Source organism: Muntiacus reevesi, chromosome X (assembly GCF_963930625.1).
Source record: "Muntiacus reevesi chromosome X, mMunRee1.1, whole genome shotgun sequence".
In the NCBI taxonomy this organism is placed as follows: Eukaryota; Metazoa; Chordata; class Mammalia; order Artiodactyla; family Cervidae; genus Muntiacus; species Muntiacus reevesi.
The window spans coordinates 143591625-143608713 of record NC_089271.1 but is presented as its reverse complement, the minus strand read 5'-3'; the positions used below and the strand labels follow the sequence as shown (position 1 = coordinate 143608713).

General features: G+C 35.6%; 1 protein-coding gene across 3 annotated transcripts in view; it reads left to right on the top strand.

Moving 5' to 3' along the window:
• Window positions 1-16735, top strand: part of RNF128 (ring finger protein 128) — a 101151-nt gene extending 84416 nt beyond the window's left edge. For all 3 annotated transcript variants that reach the window (XM_065916483.1, XM_065916482.1, XM_065916481.1), the window contains 5 exons: window positions 1127-1198; window positions 4366-4448; window positions 5331-5427; window positions 6223-6391; window positions 15319-16735. In XM_065916483.1, coding sequence (XP_065772555.1) covers window positions 1127-1198; window positions 4366-4448; window positions 5331-5427; window positions 6223-6391; window positions 15319-15443 — 546 coding nt within the window. In that variant the 3' untranslated portion in view covers window positions 15444-16735. The remainder of the gene's footprint in view (window positions 1-1126; window positions 1199-4365; window positions 4449-5330; window positions 5428-6222; window positions 6392-15318) is intronic.
• The last annotated feature ends 354 nt before the right edge of the window (window positions 16736-17089 follow it).

Sequence of the window (17089 nt, the reverse complement as noted above, 5' to 3'; positions counted from 1 at the left end):
AGGATAATTGCTTTACAGTGTTGCATTGGTTTCTGCATACATCAGCATGAATCAGCCTTAGGTATACATATGCTCCCTCCCTCCCTCTTGAACCTCCCTCCCATCTCCCACCCCATCCCACTCCTCTAGGTTGTCACGGAGCACCAGGTTGAGCTCCCTGTGTTACACAGCAACTTCCCACTAGCTATCTGTTTTGCACATGGTAATATGTACACATTTCAATGCTACTGTCTCAATTTTTCCCACCCTCTCCTGCCCCCACTGTGTCTATAAGTCTATTCTCTATGTCTGAGTCTCTATTCTTCCCCTACAAATAGGTTCATTGGTACCATTTTTCTAGATTCCATATTAAAACCTCACTTTTGATTCAAATATATGTGTGTGTGTGTGTGTGTGTGTGTGTGTATGGATAGATAGATATAAATGTAATATTTTAGTCCTTATTCCCTAAATGAACCATAGACTTGCCTTTGCATATTCAGACTCATCTAGGTATATGTTAAGTGAAACAAACAAAAAACTCTCAGACTCCACCGCTCTCAGAATCCACCCACCTTACAAGGCAGTAGTGGTTATAAACAGCAATTTTTTTCCCCTAGTACCAAATAACACTGGAAGGATTTATGTTATCCTCATTTTATAGATGAGTAAACAAGCTCAAAGATTTAATGACTTGTCCAGGATTTTTCATTTCATAAGTGAAAAAGTCAGGTTTTAAATCTAGGTTCATTTGAATCCAAATCCTATGTACTTTCTACCAAATAAGACACTATTAAAAAAAAAAGAAATTGGAAAATATGTACTTTAAGACCCTCTGGGCTTTTGAAAATAGGAAAACTGCTTTGAAAATTCAAAGCAGCTGAATTCATTTGGAATAGGGACATAGAGCTTTATCATTGTGGCCCAAAGCTGCTGTTTAAGAAGGTAGGAAACATAAGGTTTCAGTAATTTAAAAATTCCTGTTTGATATGAGATAAATGGACATTTATTATGGTTAATTAAATTGTGTCTTTCAGAATTTACTTATACACTGACTTTTACCTTATAAATATTTATTAATCCTCTATACCTCTTTTATCAAATTTGTTTAAATTTTTTTTCTAATACCTGCTATTTTTTATTACAGAGACAGTTAAAGGCAGATGCTAAAAAAGCTATTGGAAGGCTTCAACTCCGTACACTGAAGCAAGGAGACAAGGTGCATTTATGACTTTTAAATGCTATTTGTTTTAAAGCAGTGCTACCAATCCATTTTTTAAAGTTCATATTCTTCCAAAGTATAATTTTAATTGGAATTTATAAATATAACTGATTTTTTAATCTATTTAATGCTGGAGGTTGGCTGAATAATGACCCCCAAGGACATCTAGGTTTTTTTTTAAATCCCTGGAGCCTGTAAATGTTGTCTTATATGGCAAAAAAGACTTTGCAGATGTGATTAAGTTAAGGATCTTGAGATGGGAAGATTATTCTAGATTATCTAAGTGGGACCTAAATATAATCACAGTGTTCTTATAAGAGGGAGGAAAGAGGAGATTTGACAGTGAAGTAAGAGATGTGACAATGGAAGTAAGAGATTGGAGTAGTACAAGAAAGGGTCCATGAGCAATAACAGTTAAGAGTATAAGTTTGTGTCATTTTAAGCCACTAAGTTATTGTAATTTGTTATAGCAACAACAGAAAATGAATATAGTACTTAAGTACAACTTTACTTGAACATCAATTTTCAGATTTAGCACAGTTGAAAAGTACCATTGATGTTTAAAACCCATATAAAAAATAGCTATAGAGGTTTGTACTACAATGAAAATATAGCTATAGAACTTATCGAGGTAAAAAAATACCATCTATGATAGCACCAAAACCATTATATCCTTAGGTATACATCTTACAAAATATGTACAAGATCTATGTGCTGAAAACTGCAAAATATCAAAGAAAGAAAGAAATCAAAGAAGGCCTAAAAAAGTGGGGATATACCATGTTCATGAATTAGAAGACTCTCCCCAAACTGATCTAAAGATTCAGTGCAGTTTCAATCAAAATATCAGTTGCAACTTTTGTAGAAATTGACAAGTTGATTCTGAGTTTATTTGGAAAAGCAAGAGAACTAGAATAACCAAAATAATTCTGATAAAGAACAAATTTGGATGACTAATGTTTCCTGATTTGCAGTTATTTTAAAGCTACAGTAGTCAAGAAGGTATGGTATTAGGAAAATGCTAGACCTTTAGATCCTTGGAACAGAAGAGACAGTCCAGAAATAGACCTACATATATATGATCAATTGATTTTAGACAAAGATGCAAAAACAATTTTAAAAAAAAGGACAGCCATTTGTTGGAAACCATAAACGATGACTGAATATCCATATACAGAAAAAATGAAAAATGAACTTCAGTTCACGCTTTATACCCTCTGTAAAAATTAACTCAAAATGGACCACAGACTTAAATATAAAACCTAGAACTATGAAATTTTATAAGAGAACGTTGGAGAAAAATATCTCTGTTGCTTGAGTTAGGCAAAATTTACTTAGATATTATACCAAAAACAAGTCAATTAAAGAAAAAAATGAAAAATTTGACTGTTAAAATTAGCTTTTGCTCTTTGAAAGACACTGTTAAGAGACTGAAAAGATGAGCCACAGACTTGGAGAATATATTTGCAAATCACATATCTGATAAAGGACTGTATCCAGAATATATAAAGAACTCTCAAAATTCAACGAAAGAAAAAGTAGCCTAGTGGAAAAATGGGCAAAACAGACATTTTACCAAAGAAATATATGGTTGGCAAAGAAGCACATAAAATGTTGCTCAAGATCATTCATCATTCAGTTCAGTTCAGTTCAGTTGCTCAGTTGTGTCCAACTCTTTGCAGCCCCATGAATCGCAGCACGCCAGGCCTCCCTGTCCATCACCAACTCCCGGAGTTTACTCAAACTCATGTCCATCGAGTCAGTGAGACCATCCAGCCATCATTCATCATTAGGGAAGTGCAAAATAAAACCACAGTGTGATACCCACAGCACATTTATTAGAATGGCTAAAACCAATTGAACCTACAATACCAATAGCTGGTCAGATGTGGAACAGCTGGAACTTTCATACATTTGCTGGTGAGAATGCAATATACAGCCAGTTTGGAAAATGATTTGGCAATTTTATGAAGTCAAATATACACTCTCCAAAGAACCCAGCAATCTCACTGCTAGGTGTTTACCCATTCATGTAAGAGCTTGTTCAAAATTGTTCAGGGAAGCTTTACTGATGATTATCCAAAACTGAAAAGAAGCCAAATGTCCTTCAGATGGTGAATGGATAAAAAACTGTGGTACATCTATATTATAGAGTACTACTTAGCCATAAAAACAGCAGAACCCTACTGATATATTCACCAACAGGGATGAATTGCAAATGCATTATGTTAAGTAAAAGAAGCCAGACTCAAAGGCTATATAATACACAATTCCACTTATAAGATAACCTGGAGAAGCCAAAATAGAAGGCACTGAAAAACAGATCAGTGGGTAACAGAAGATAGAGATAAAAGGAGGGGGTTAATTACAAAGGGATATAGAAGAATTTATTGGGGTACCAGGACTATCCTGTATCTTAATTATGGTGGGGATTAAATGACTGCGTGCTTCTCCAAACTTGCAAAACTGTTTACTCAACATTTAGAATGAATTTAACTTCATGTGAATTATACCTTAATTTTTTTTAATGGAAAAACATAGCCAAAGAACTTATGGCACTGTGTAAATTCTAAAACCAGGAAAACGTTTACGTTAGTGCTACATGTTTCTCTTTATACTATTCCTCTTGGGTTGACTTTATTGTTTTACATTTATTTATTTATTTATTTCGGTCATGCTACATGGCTTGCAAGATCTGAGTTCCCCAACTAGGGATTGAACCCAGGCTATGGCAGTGAAAGCCAAGAATCCTAACCACCAGGCTACTCAGGAATCCTCTTTTACTTTTTAAAGTCTAAGTATTTTATTTTCTAATTTCAATTACATAATACACAGTGTTATTGACTCTAGTCGCCATGTTTTATATTAGATCTTCAGACCTCATAGTTGAAAGTTTGTACCCTTTTACTAACTTCTCCCTGTTTTCCCCACTCCTCAGCCCTTGGAAACTACTTTTCTACTCTGTTTCTATAAGTTTGCCTTTTTTTTAGATTCCAGTTAAGTCTAGATAATTTCAAATTTCTTACTGAAAGTCATTTTAGTGATGTGATGCTCCTTCTGTAGGAATTTAAGTAATGTATTAAATGCATGTATATTCTGATCTTGCTCTGTAGTTTAGTGTATTTTTCTTATCCATTGGAATAACAGTAACTCTTTGCTCTTAGGAAATCGGCCCTGACGGAGATAGTTGTGCCGTGTGTATTGAACTATATAAACCAAATGATTTGGTGCGCATCTTAACCTGCAAGTAAGTTTGATTTTCTTTTATGTTGTCAATAAAAATAGCTGATTTACAAAAATCATTATAGTGCAGGAAACTATTTTGAATGTCTCCAAATAAAGAAAGTGCTTATTTTTAACTTCTTTTCACTTAAATATAGATGATTGCTTTGTTTTTAGTATCATTGGAAATAGTATAAGGCTAATTATATGAAGTTTCCATAATCTGGTACAATTTGGAAACTACTTCTGTAAAAAACTGAGAACCTAGCTAGCACCACTGTTTATAGTGTGTGTGTAGCCAGCACCACTGTTTATTTGTGTGTTTGTGTGTGTGTGGTACTGGGTAATTTAATTCAAAAGATTTATACCCATCCTGTTGAGAAAAAAATAAAATCAATTTATGAGCACCTATTTGGAAGTCTTCGTTAGCTTCTCATTATCCCTCTCCTGGAAGTTATTCTTAACATTCTTCCTTTTTGCTATTAAATAGTGGTATTCTTGGAATTTGTCACATTTCCTAAATTATCAGAATTATTTTGCACTCAATACTTTTGTCTGTATTATCAAGAATGACTAACTGTGCTGTTTTATAGTTAGGGTATAACAAAATAATCAAGATCCAATTTACTGTATATGTTAGGTCAGGCAATATCTTAAATATTTTTAAGTAAGTGGTATTGAAAATAGTTTTTATGAAGTTTTTATGAAGCTAGGGTAATGAGACTTTTATATTTAAGAGTAATATATTATGAAATTTCTAAATTTTGTTTCTGTGATTGTGTGTTTTAAAGGGAAAAAAGTCATTTGTTAAAAGACCAAATAAACTTATAGAGTAACCTGTTAGTGTATTAGGCAAAGTGTTGTTGCTCTTTCACATAACCAATTTATATGTTTTTTCCTTCATTAGCCATGTTTTCCATAAGACATGTGTTGACCCATGGCTGTTAGAACACAGGACTTGCCCCATGTGCAAATGTGACATACTCAAAGCTTTGGGAATTGAGGTAAGCATTGTTAAACAATTTATACAAAGGAACTTAAGCAGCGTGTTATTTATATATCTTAACCTTCAGGAAGTTGTCATCCTATTTGTTAACTATACAATGTGCTAGACTTATAGGTTATACCAAAAATGGAAACTACTTATATCATAGTGACAGTGAGATGTCATGTTGGACCACCTCTATTTTCCTCCTTCTTCCCCCTCCTCAAATGTACTTATTATTTGGTCAGAACTTGAAGTGATAACCCCAGCTGACTTCTGATACCCCTTGTTGTTTTTTACTATCTTACTATTGCATTGCAACCAAACTTGTAGTTAAATGAACATGTAAAGTTTGAGAAAGTATAATAAATATTGAATTATTTTTCATAAGTGAAAAAACTGCCTGTTTCACAATACACACAACAGAGAGTCAAGCTCAACAGAATCTTCCTGACTTGAAGAGATATATAGATGACAGTGATTCTCAGTACTCATAGGGGACAGCATAGGAATTTGTTTTTTGAGTACCTTCCTTGTCTCAGGCATTATATTATGAAGTGTTCACCCAGATAAGCATGTCAAATGTTGATGGTAGTCTGCCTGTAACATCTTTCGTCCCATTGGACCCAGTTACTGCAAGTGCTCTGGCTGGGACCAGCAAGAGATGTTTGTGATCATCAAAAAATGGATTGTAAGTTTCAAAAGTCAGGAAGCCTTGCTCTAAGAAGTCACCTAGGGAGAAACTTTGTAATAATATGTCAAGGAAAAGCATGTACTCTGAGTGCCTGTTAATGTGGTCAAATGCTTTCCACAGGTGGATGTTGAAGATGGATCAGTGTCTTTACAAGTTCCTGTATCCAATGAAACTTCCAGTAGTGCCTCTCCTCATGAAGACGATAACCGCAGTGAGACTGCTTCATCTGGATATGCTTCAGTTCAGGGAGCAGATGAACCACCTTTGGAGGAACATGCACACTCAGCAAGTGAGCACCAGGCTGAGGGGCCCCAAGTGCCCCACAAATGATCCGCTGGAGATTAGACACCCAGGCAGAGTACTCCTGTTTTTTTAGCATTTATTCTGTTCATCCATTGACACAATTAACACATTCCAGGTTTTTTCTAGTGACAGTAATGCAATGCAGGATGCACCCCTCTCTTGACTTAATATACACATATTCAAATATACCTGAAACAGATGAAATGCTTTAAGAATGGGGATTATTCACAGAAGAAAAGATTTTTTATTGGAAATTTGCTCTCCAATGCATGTAAGTGTTGATTTATTAACTTACAGAGGCTAAGGACAAGTTTTCAACTTTAGAAGCCATTCTTTACTGCATATCAAGCAGAAATTATGATAAAGAAGTTATGGAATGATAAAATATGATTTAATTTCCAAAATTTTTATTTATACACAACTTCTCCAGACCACCCCCTCCTTTTTTTGCCAGATGGGAAACTGTGTTTAAGAACAGTATGCTGCCACCTGTTATTTGCCATGAAATGAACAAACCTTGGAAACTAAAAGTGGATGTATTAATTTCAAAATAGTAATGCCATACCAGTAGAGAGATTTTAGGGAATTCTGTTACTTTTTTCCTTAGAGAAAACCCCTATACAAATTGTTTTCTCTTTCTTTAACTTCCACCTTTGTCTTTTGGTTTTTGTTGGTTTGATAGTTTTTCCTCAGTCCCCATTTTGAGATGACCTAATTCTGGCCTAAAAATAGGAGGAAAATGAAATGTCAAGATGACTTGTAAAAGTTGCAGCTTCCTATGACATGAACCTTTGTCCTTGGTAGGCTTATCAGTGCCATAGATACCGTTTGTACAGAGGTCACGAGAAATACTATCTTGCAAATGCAAACCTCATATTGTAATCTAATCTCTGAACATTTCATAGAGTGCAAAGTAGTCATAAGAATCTTAATAATCTGTGTGTTATTCTACCTATAATAGATAATCATTGTCTATTAGCCTCAGATGAATTTTTGGTGTGCTAATAGAATTCAGTGAAGATAAAGGAGAGGGTATGGCATAATTCAGTTTAGCAGCATTGGTAGTTCAGTGGTAGAATTCTTGCCTGCTATGCAAGAGGCCTGAGTGTATGGGATAATTCAGTTTATTGCCAGGTCAGTTTAAAAGAAGAAAAAAAGTCCCAACCTACTATTTTGGTGTTCAGTTTTTATGGGGGAGAGTGGAAGGCAGAACAGTTTTTGCAGAGAATTTGAGAAGCAAATAAAATGATGATTCATATTCCTTCTCCTGTATTCTTTATCTACATAAATGGTAGGAACACCAACCCAGGTACCTCAATCCAGAAACTTAGGGAGAATCCTAGATTCTTCCCTCTCCATTTCCTTTTGATTCAATATAATTTTCCTTTAAACCATTTCCTAATTTCTAACTTTAATTCAACAGTCATAGTTTGAACCACTCTCTTCTCTCTGCCCATTCCTTCCACTCTTCCTCTACCAAGAAATTGGGGAAGCCAAGTCCAACTCCTGTTCCTCCTTTAAAACTTGCTCCCCTTTGAGTTTGGGGGAGAATGGATACATATATATGGATGGCTGTGTCCCTTTGCTGTTCACCTGAAACTATCACAACATTGTTAATTGGCTTGAGCCCAATACAAAATAAAATGTTGAAAAGAAAACTTGCTCCCCTGAGAAGCCTATCTTTAGTTACATGTGTGGCCCTACTGTCTACTTCCACAGAACTTCTATCATTGCACTTATTGCACTGAATTGTATTAAAACCTTAAAAAGTCCGTTTGGGTAGGGACAGTGTCTTATTGTTCACTATTGTATACCCAGCACCTAGCACAAGCTGCCTCACAGCAAATACTCAAATAAGTGTTGAGTGAGTGATCACACAGAATAGATTTTCCCACTCACACAACTAGAGAAAAGCCTGCACAGCAAATAAGACCCAGCACAGCCAAAAATAAATAAATAAGTAAAATAAAAAGAATAATAGTTTAACCCACATAAATGGTGTTTGTTTGCCTTAATAAGAATAAAATAATATGCTTCCTGTAACTATATGTTTAAGCTGTGTGGAGTAGATTTGTTTCAACATTAGGAAACCAGAAGTTTTATTAAAAATAAAATTAGCCCTGATTTAAAATCATGTATTTTAAGATAAGCTTCTGATATCTAAGGGAAATATTTCTTTGTATTTTAGTTGTAATTTTTTATTTTACAGTTCTACTGTGGCGCCCAGTCATCATTATTATGCTGAGCTTGTGAGATATTCTAATTTATATCTAATAGTTTGTAGAAAAGTTACACATACAGAAATATTCATCTTTACCCTGCCTTTTCTTCACTTTTAGAAGCCATATGCTATTTCTAAAGTCAGTAACAGATACCAAAAACCAAACCAGTCTAAGAATACCCGTTATAAAGTCAACAACCTATGTTACTTCCTCATATGATTGGATTTTGCTCAGACACTGAATGTTTGAGGCATGCCAAATTTACAACCATCACAAGTGTGAGCACCCAAATAAATGGATATATAGAATTGGTATGGCCTTGGGGTAAAATCCTCCCATTCAGAGAGTCAGAGCAAAAATAAAAGCTAAGAAATTTAAGCTTAGTTTCCTAATACTTTATTATGCTCTTCAAACAAATCAAATATTAAATTGACTTAAACCAACATCTTTGAAGGTGAATGTGTTAGTGTGACTTTTGTGACTACTTAAAATGTAATCATGGATAGAAGTGGCACACTTGTCATCCCTTTTATATATTGATATTTGGGGTTTCATACTTTAAGGGTTACTTTTCCTTCTTGGCTACTTCTCCTATAGTTTAGAGATACTGCTAATAGATAAATTGGTGCCTCAGTCATATGTCTTAAATTAAGAGAATATACTTTGCTTTGAGAGAGAAGGAGACAGCAACCCACTCCAGTGTTCTTGCCTGGAGAGTTCCATGGATGGAAGAGCCTGGCAGGCTACAGTCCATGGGATCTCAAGAGTCGGACATGACTGAGTGACTAAACCACCACCACCACCACCACTTTGAGATCAGACTACAACCGTGAATTTTTTAATTGGTTTTGCAAAAACATTAGAGCAGCAAAATTTAACATTAATGGTAAAGTAGATTTGTCACTTGGAGGAGGAAATGGCAACCCATTCCAGTATTCATGCCTGGAAAATCCCATGGACAGGGGAGCCTGGCGGGCGACGGTCCACAGAGTTGCAAAGAGTCAGACTCAACTGAGCGCATACATACTCACACACAATTATATATTAATTGTTTTGGCATCTTTCCTATTAATCACTGATTATTATGGTGATAGTTGGTTTAAATAGCTTCGAAAACATACAGTTGTTTAGTTCGTGCCTGTGTGTTCCATCATTGTGCTGAGTTTTATTGGAACACTGGTTTTCAAACTTAAGCATACCTTGAGTCACCTAGAGGGCTTGTTTAAACAGAGGGGAGGGCTTTCCCTGGTCCAGTCGCTAAGAATCTGCCTTGCAATGCAGAGGACACAGATTCAATCCCTGGTCAAGGAAGATCCCAGATTCCGCGGGCCAACTAAGCCCCTGTGCCACAACTTGAAGCCAGCGCTCTAGAGTCCATGCTCTGCAAAGACAAGCCACAGCAACAAGAAACCCATACATTTGCAACTAGAGAGTAGCCCCCACTTGCTGCAACTAGAGAAAGCTCATGCACAGCAACAAAGACCCAGCACAGCCAAAATAAAATAAATGAATAAAAGTTTATTTAAAAAAAAAACAAGCAGAGTGGCAACCACTAGTTTCTGACTCAATAGGTCTGAGATGGGCCCTGAGAATTTTCATTTCTAAGAAGTTTCCAGGTGATAATGTGACTGCTTGTCCAGGGACCACACTTTGAGAACCACAGAATAGGGCCCCTAGTTCTTAATCCTTGCTGCACATTAGACTCACCCAGAAGAACTTTAAACATTACTGATACCTGGACTCTACCCCAGAATAGTTCAATCAGAATCCATGAGATGTGGGCCCAAGCACAGGTTTGCTTGTTTTTTTTTTAATAATTTCAGCCTGACTGAAAAAACATTTCAAAAATAGTAAAAAGAATGCCCATCACTGAACTTCTCCAAGTGTTAACATCGTATATAACCATATACAATTATCAAAATCAGGAAATTATATGACAAAATGTTAGTAACTAAACTGAACTTACTCAGATTTCACCAGTTGACCCATTAATGTCCTTTTTCTGTCCTAGGATCCCACATTGTATTTCCTCTTCTCTCATTCCCCCCAAGTTTTATTGAAATATACTTGACATATAACCAGAGAAAGATTAGTTACCAAATCTATCATCTCAAATAATTACAAATTGTGTGTGTGTGTGTGTGTGTTGAGAACATTTAAGATCTACGCTTAGCAACTTTCAAGTATTTACTACAGTATTGTTAACTGTAGTCACCATGCTATATATTAAATTCCCAAGAGCTTATTCATCTTATAACTGGACACGTGTACCCTTTGATGGACATTTCCCCATTCCCCCCTGCTTCTAGCCTCTTGCAACCACCATTCTCTGTTTCTATGAATTCAACTTTTTTAAAAAAGATTCCACATATAAGTGTTATCATACAGTGTTTGTCTTTCTCTGTGTGGCTTATTTCACTTAGCACAGTGTCCTCAAGATCTATCCATGTTGTTACAAATGGCAGTATTTCCTTCTTTCTCATGGTTGAATAATATTCCTCTGTGTGTGTGTGTGTGTGTGTGTGTGTGTGTGTACATATATATGTATCTCACATTTTCTTTATCTGTTGATCAGTCAATAGAAATAGGTTATTTCTATGGCTATTGTGTATAATGCTGCAGTGAACATGGAGGTGCAGCTGTCTCTTCAAGATAATGATTTCATTTCCTTTGGGTATATACCCAGAAGTTGGATTGCTGGATGATATGATAGTTCTATTTTTAGTTTTTTGAGAACCTCCATACATGTTTCCCATAGTGCTGTACCAATATACATTCCCACCAACTGTATGCCAGAGTTCTCTTTTCTTCACATCCTTGCCAACACTCATCTGTTATAATTTTGATAATAGCTATTCTAACAAGTGTGAGGCAATATTTCATTGTGGTTTTCATTTGCATTTCCCTGATGATTAGTGATGAACATATTTTCATGTACCTGTTGGCCATTTGTATACACATATCTTCTTTGGGGTGCTTCCCAGATGGGTCAGCAGTAAATACTCTGCCTGCCAGTGCAGGAGCCACAGGAGATGCAGGTTCAATCCTTGGGTCGGGAAGATCCCCTGGAGGAGGAAATGGCATTCCACTCCAGTGTTCTTATCTGGAAAATCCCATGGACAGAGGAGCCTGATGGGCTACAGTCCATGGGGGCAAAGAGTTGGAGATGACTGAGCAACTGAGCATGCACACACGTTTTCTTTGGGAAAATATCTTTTCCCCCCAAAATTTCAATTCTGCCCAGTTTTAAATCAGATTATTTACTTTTCTGCTATTGAATTGTATGAGTTCCTTATATATTTTGGATATTAACTCCTTACCTGATAGGTGGTTTGCAAATATTTTCTCCCATTTTGTAGCTTGCCATTTCATTCTTTTGACTATTTCTTTTGCTGAGCAGAAGCTTTTTGGTTTGATATAGTCCCATTTGTTGATCTTGGCATTTTAAATCCTTAATCTATTTAGAGTTCATTTTTTCAGTGGTGTGAGATAGGGGTCTGGTTTCATTCTGTTGCATATTTATCCAGCTTACCCAACACCATTTATTGCAGACTGTCTTTTCCCCACTGGATGTTTTTGGTTCCCTTATCAAATATTAGTTCATCTCACACATGCGAGGCATATGAGATCTTAGCTCCCTGACCAGGGATCCAACCCATACTCCCTGCATTAGAAGCTTGGAATCTTAACCACTGGACCACCAGGGAAGTCCCTATATATGTCCTTTATGTTTGGATATGTTCTTTCTATACCCAATCTGCTGAAAAGTCCATATTACATTTAACTGTCAAGTCCTTAATATAACTGTCAAGTCTTAATATGTGACTGTTTCTTAGTCTTTGTTTTTCTTGACTTTGATATCTCTGAAGGCCACCAGTTAGTTACTTTGAAGAATATCCTTCAATTTGGAATTGTCTGCTGTTTCCCAATGATTAAATTCATTGTCCATTGTCTATTTCGGGCAAGAAAACCACATATCTTATCTTGTCTGCCTGATATCATATAATGAGGCACATCATGCCCATGTCTTATTATCAATGTTTTTAACTTTGTTCACTTGGTTAAGGTGGTATCTGCCAAGCCTCTTCTTTTAAAGTTATTATTTTTTCCTTTATAATTATTGTGTTCTAGAGAGACACTTGGAAACTATGCAAATGTCCTGTTTCTCATCATAATTTTTACCTACTAATTTTAGCAATCATTGATAGTTCTTGCTTACAATAATTATTACTGAAGTGTGTGCCAAATGGTGATTTTCTATTTCCATCCTTCTTTCTACATTAATTAAGCTTCTAATTTAAAGAAGAGCTATCATTTCTCCACTTATTTATTCAACTGTTTATAATAATATGGACTCACAGATATTTCTTTTTCTTCATAATATTATTCTCATGATTTATTCACGCTTAGATTGTCCTAGATTTGGTCGTTGGGAACTCCCTCAAGTTGGTTGATTTTCTTTCAAAATACCGCCCCCCCTTTTTTTGAGCACTTCCTTACTTTCTGTTATCACAAGATGTTCTAGGCCAAGGATTGGCAAACTTTTTCTGTAAATGTCCAGATAGTAAATGTTTTAGGCTTTGAAGACTTTAGGTCTTTGTTGCTTTGGGGACTGGGACAGTGTTGTTTTTATCTTCCAACCTCTTAAAAGTGTCAAAATCACTCTTAGCTATGGATTTGGCTTGTGAGCTGTAGTTTGCTGGCCCCTAGGCTAGAATTTAGGTTAATCTGCTCTCTTGCCCTAACCCTAGAATCAGTTATTTCTTCGGAGAGTGGGAGCTTTTATTGGAGAATAGCACCTCAGAATCAAGATCGGGCATTAGGTACGCTCATTGCTTTTGGAGTGTCATTGCTATTAGCCCTTTCAAGGAACAAAGCGAGGAAATATGTGTATGTACTCACACAAATATACACACATCTACATTCACCTATCTGAAGAACAACTAGTTCATACTGATGTATGATTCTATTCCAACACCAGAGAGTTTATTCTAGCCTTCCTCTTTCCTTACTTTTAACTCCATTCTTGGACATTGAGAAACCCAGCTGTTATTATCCTCAATATATTTACTTATTTGTTCAGTCCTAAAGAACATGTAAGTTGCAGCATTGCTAATGTACCCTTGTGAAAAACAATTTCACTAACCAGTGTAGTTCTTTGGTTTTAACCTTATAGGATATAGTCAAAACATAATTTTCCAAAATTACTTAGGTTAGTTCTTTTCTTTCCCACTCTCTTCAGAATGATTATATATATTTCATCTGTAAAATAATTATATTCACTTGTTACTACTTGTATTCCATTTTGGGAACTCCCTCCACAACTTCCTGGTTGATTAACTTTAGTCCTTCTGTCTACCTATCTTAATCTATCAGTTGGTAAAAAATCTGCCTGCAATGAAGGAGACACAGGAGATGTGGGTTCAATCCCTGAGTTGGAAAGATCCCCTGGAGAAGGAAATGACAACCAGTATTCTTGCCTGGGAAATCCCATAGACAGAGGAGCCTGGCAGGCTACAGTCCATGGGATCACAAAGGGTTGGACTTGACTGAGCATGCACACAGATCTATCTTATCAATTTATCAATAAGATATATGTATATGAAAAAGCATACATAATTTTTTAAAGTGCCCAGGTGATTCAAACATGAAGTTGATTTTAAGAGCTATTATATTTAGAATAGAGAAGAGACAGAAAACATAACTGTTGCTCTTAAGGATGCTATAATGTAGGTAAAAATAAACACACGTATGACTCAACAAAATAGTAATTGTAAATTAATATAATGCCATAAATGCTTTAGGGCTTCCGTGGGTACAGTGGTAAAGAGCCCGCCTGCCAATGCAGGAGATACCAGAGACAAGGGTTCGATTCCTGGGTTGGGAAGATCCCTTGGAGGAGGAAATAGCAACCCACTCCAGTATTCTTGCCTGGGAAATCCCATAGACAGAGGAGCCTGGCAGGCTACAATCCATAGGGTCACAAAGAGTCAGGCATGACTGAAGCGACTGAGCACACACATATAAGTACTTTATGTAAGGCAGCAAAATCATATTAAAGAAACAGGGAATTAGTATGATAATCAGAGTGTGATTGAATTAGATAAGAAAGGTTTCTTAGACATGTGTGTTGAATTGTGTCTTAAAGAACATAGGGGTGAAAGCATCCTAAAATTGCCATTTAAAAAATTAATTTACTTAATTGAAAAAAAAAATTAATTTACTTAATTGGAGATTAATTACTTTACAATATTGTGGTGGGTTTTGCTATACATTGACATGAATCAGCCACAGGTATACATGTGTCCCTCATCCTGAAGTCCCCTCCCACCTCCCTCCCCATCCCATCCCTCTCGGTTGTCCTGGTGTACTGGCTCTGAGTGCCATGTTTCCTGCATTGAACTTGGACTGGTCATCTATTTCACATATGGTAATATACATGTTTCAATGCTATTCTCTCAAATCATTCCACTTTCACCTCCTCCCACAGGGTCGAAAAGTCCATTCTTTATATCTGTGTCTCTTTTGCTGTCTCGCATATAGGGTCATCGTTACCATCTTTCTAAATTCCTTATATATGCATTAATATACTGTATTGGTGTTTTTCTTTCTGAGTTACTTCACTCTGTATAATAGGCTCCAGTTTCATCCACCTCATTAGAACTGATTCAAATGCCATTTTTTTTTAAAGATGAAAATCTACAGCTGGTAAACCATGAAGCAAACTCCATGGCAGTGGATGTTGTTCCTCACGTTGACAACCCAACCTTTGAAGAAGATGATCAGGAGACCACTGTTCGAGAAATTAAGTCATAAAATCTGTGTCAATAGAAAACTTAAACCTTTAGTAATAACAGAACTGCCAATCAGGGCCTAGTTTACTACTAAGGAACTGGATAAACTTAATAAAATAAGAATGATACTGAAAGTGCTGAGATGACTAATATTATGCTATAGTTAAATGACTTAAAATATTAAACCTACTAACTTTTCCCACAAACACATTATAATGTTTTTCATAGGCAAGTTTCCTCTCGATAGCAGTAGCAACATTTTTAAACATTCAATACTCTTGTCAAGTAATCATGTATTCCATTTATAACAATTTTTTTAATCAAAACATGTTGCTTTTAAAATGTGGAACAGCTGTAATCACTTTATTTTATGATAGTATCTTAATTAAAAATAATACTACTTTAGCTTGGGCTATATATGTCAGGGTTTTTCTCCAGGTGCTTATATTGATCTGGAATTGTAATTTAAAAAACAATGCAAACTTAGGCTAGTACTTCATGAAATATCTATTTAAGCTGCATTAAGTTGATAGAACAAGATTAAAGCAAAATACTCATTTTAACAATTTCTTATTTTTAAAATCAGGCTAAATTTACTTCATTTGAGTGTCAAGCATAGTTTCTTAGAGAATATGGACTGGACTGGATTGATTGGTATATTAACGACACCAATTTGACAAAAGATCATAGACAAAAACTTTCCTTACAAAAACACTATATAACTATTTCTCAAACCTTACTTATGGGACTTTCAAAAGCAGAACATATAAATCATCATACCATTTGAAAATGATTATGAATAAGTCAGACAAAAATTGTTAATTGATCTCTGTGTATGAATTTGTCTACAGAAATTAATCTATAGAATATGTTTTCCAAACAAAGTTGACTGAAAATTGAGTTTACATTTTACCTAAATGGGCTTTATAAAATAACATTAGGTAAAATAAAATTCTATCTATGTAGCTATAAATTTTGTGAATGCATTTTCTTGGTATTTGAAAAAGAATTGGTGTTGGGGGGGGTAGAATTCCAGGTGCCTTAATATAAAGTTTGAAGCTTCATCCACCAAAGTTAAATAGAGCTATTATAAAAATGCACTTTATATTTTCTGTAGCTTATCTTTGGTTTTAGAGTTTTGTTTCCAGTACAAATTCCAGCAGAATTTAAGCAAAAGCAGAATAGACATGTATTTTTGTTGGCTAAATGTAGAGTGGATGAAACCATTGCATTCTTGTACACTAATTTGAAATGCTGTAAATAGGTCCCGATTTGTATTGATTCTCTTTAAATATAAAATGTAAATAAAATATTCCAATAAAAGTTTGTGTCTGGTGTTTAGTAATCATATACTAACTTTTAATAAATGCTTGGATTTAGGAGGAAAAAGGTTTAATGTAAATGTTTGTTGATATATTTAATAAAAACTAAAACTTTAGTATTTGGGATTCCCTGGTGGCTCAGATGGTAAAAAACATTCACCTGCAATGCGGGAGACCTCTGTTCTATCCCTGGGTTGGGAAGATCCCCTGGAGGAGGTCATGGCAACCCACTCCAGTATTTTTGCCTGAAGAATCCCCATGGACAGAGGAACCTGGCAGGCTACAATCCATGGGGTCACAGAGTCAGTCATGACTGAGCAGTTAAGCACAGCACAGCGTGTTTACA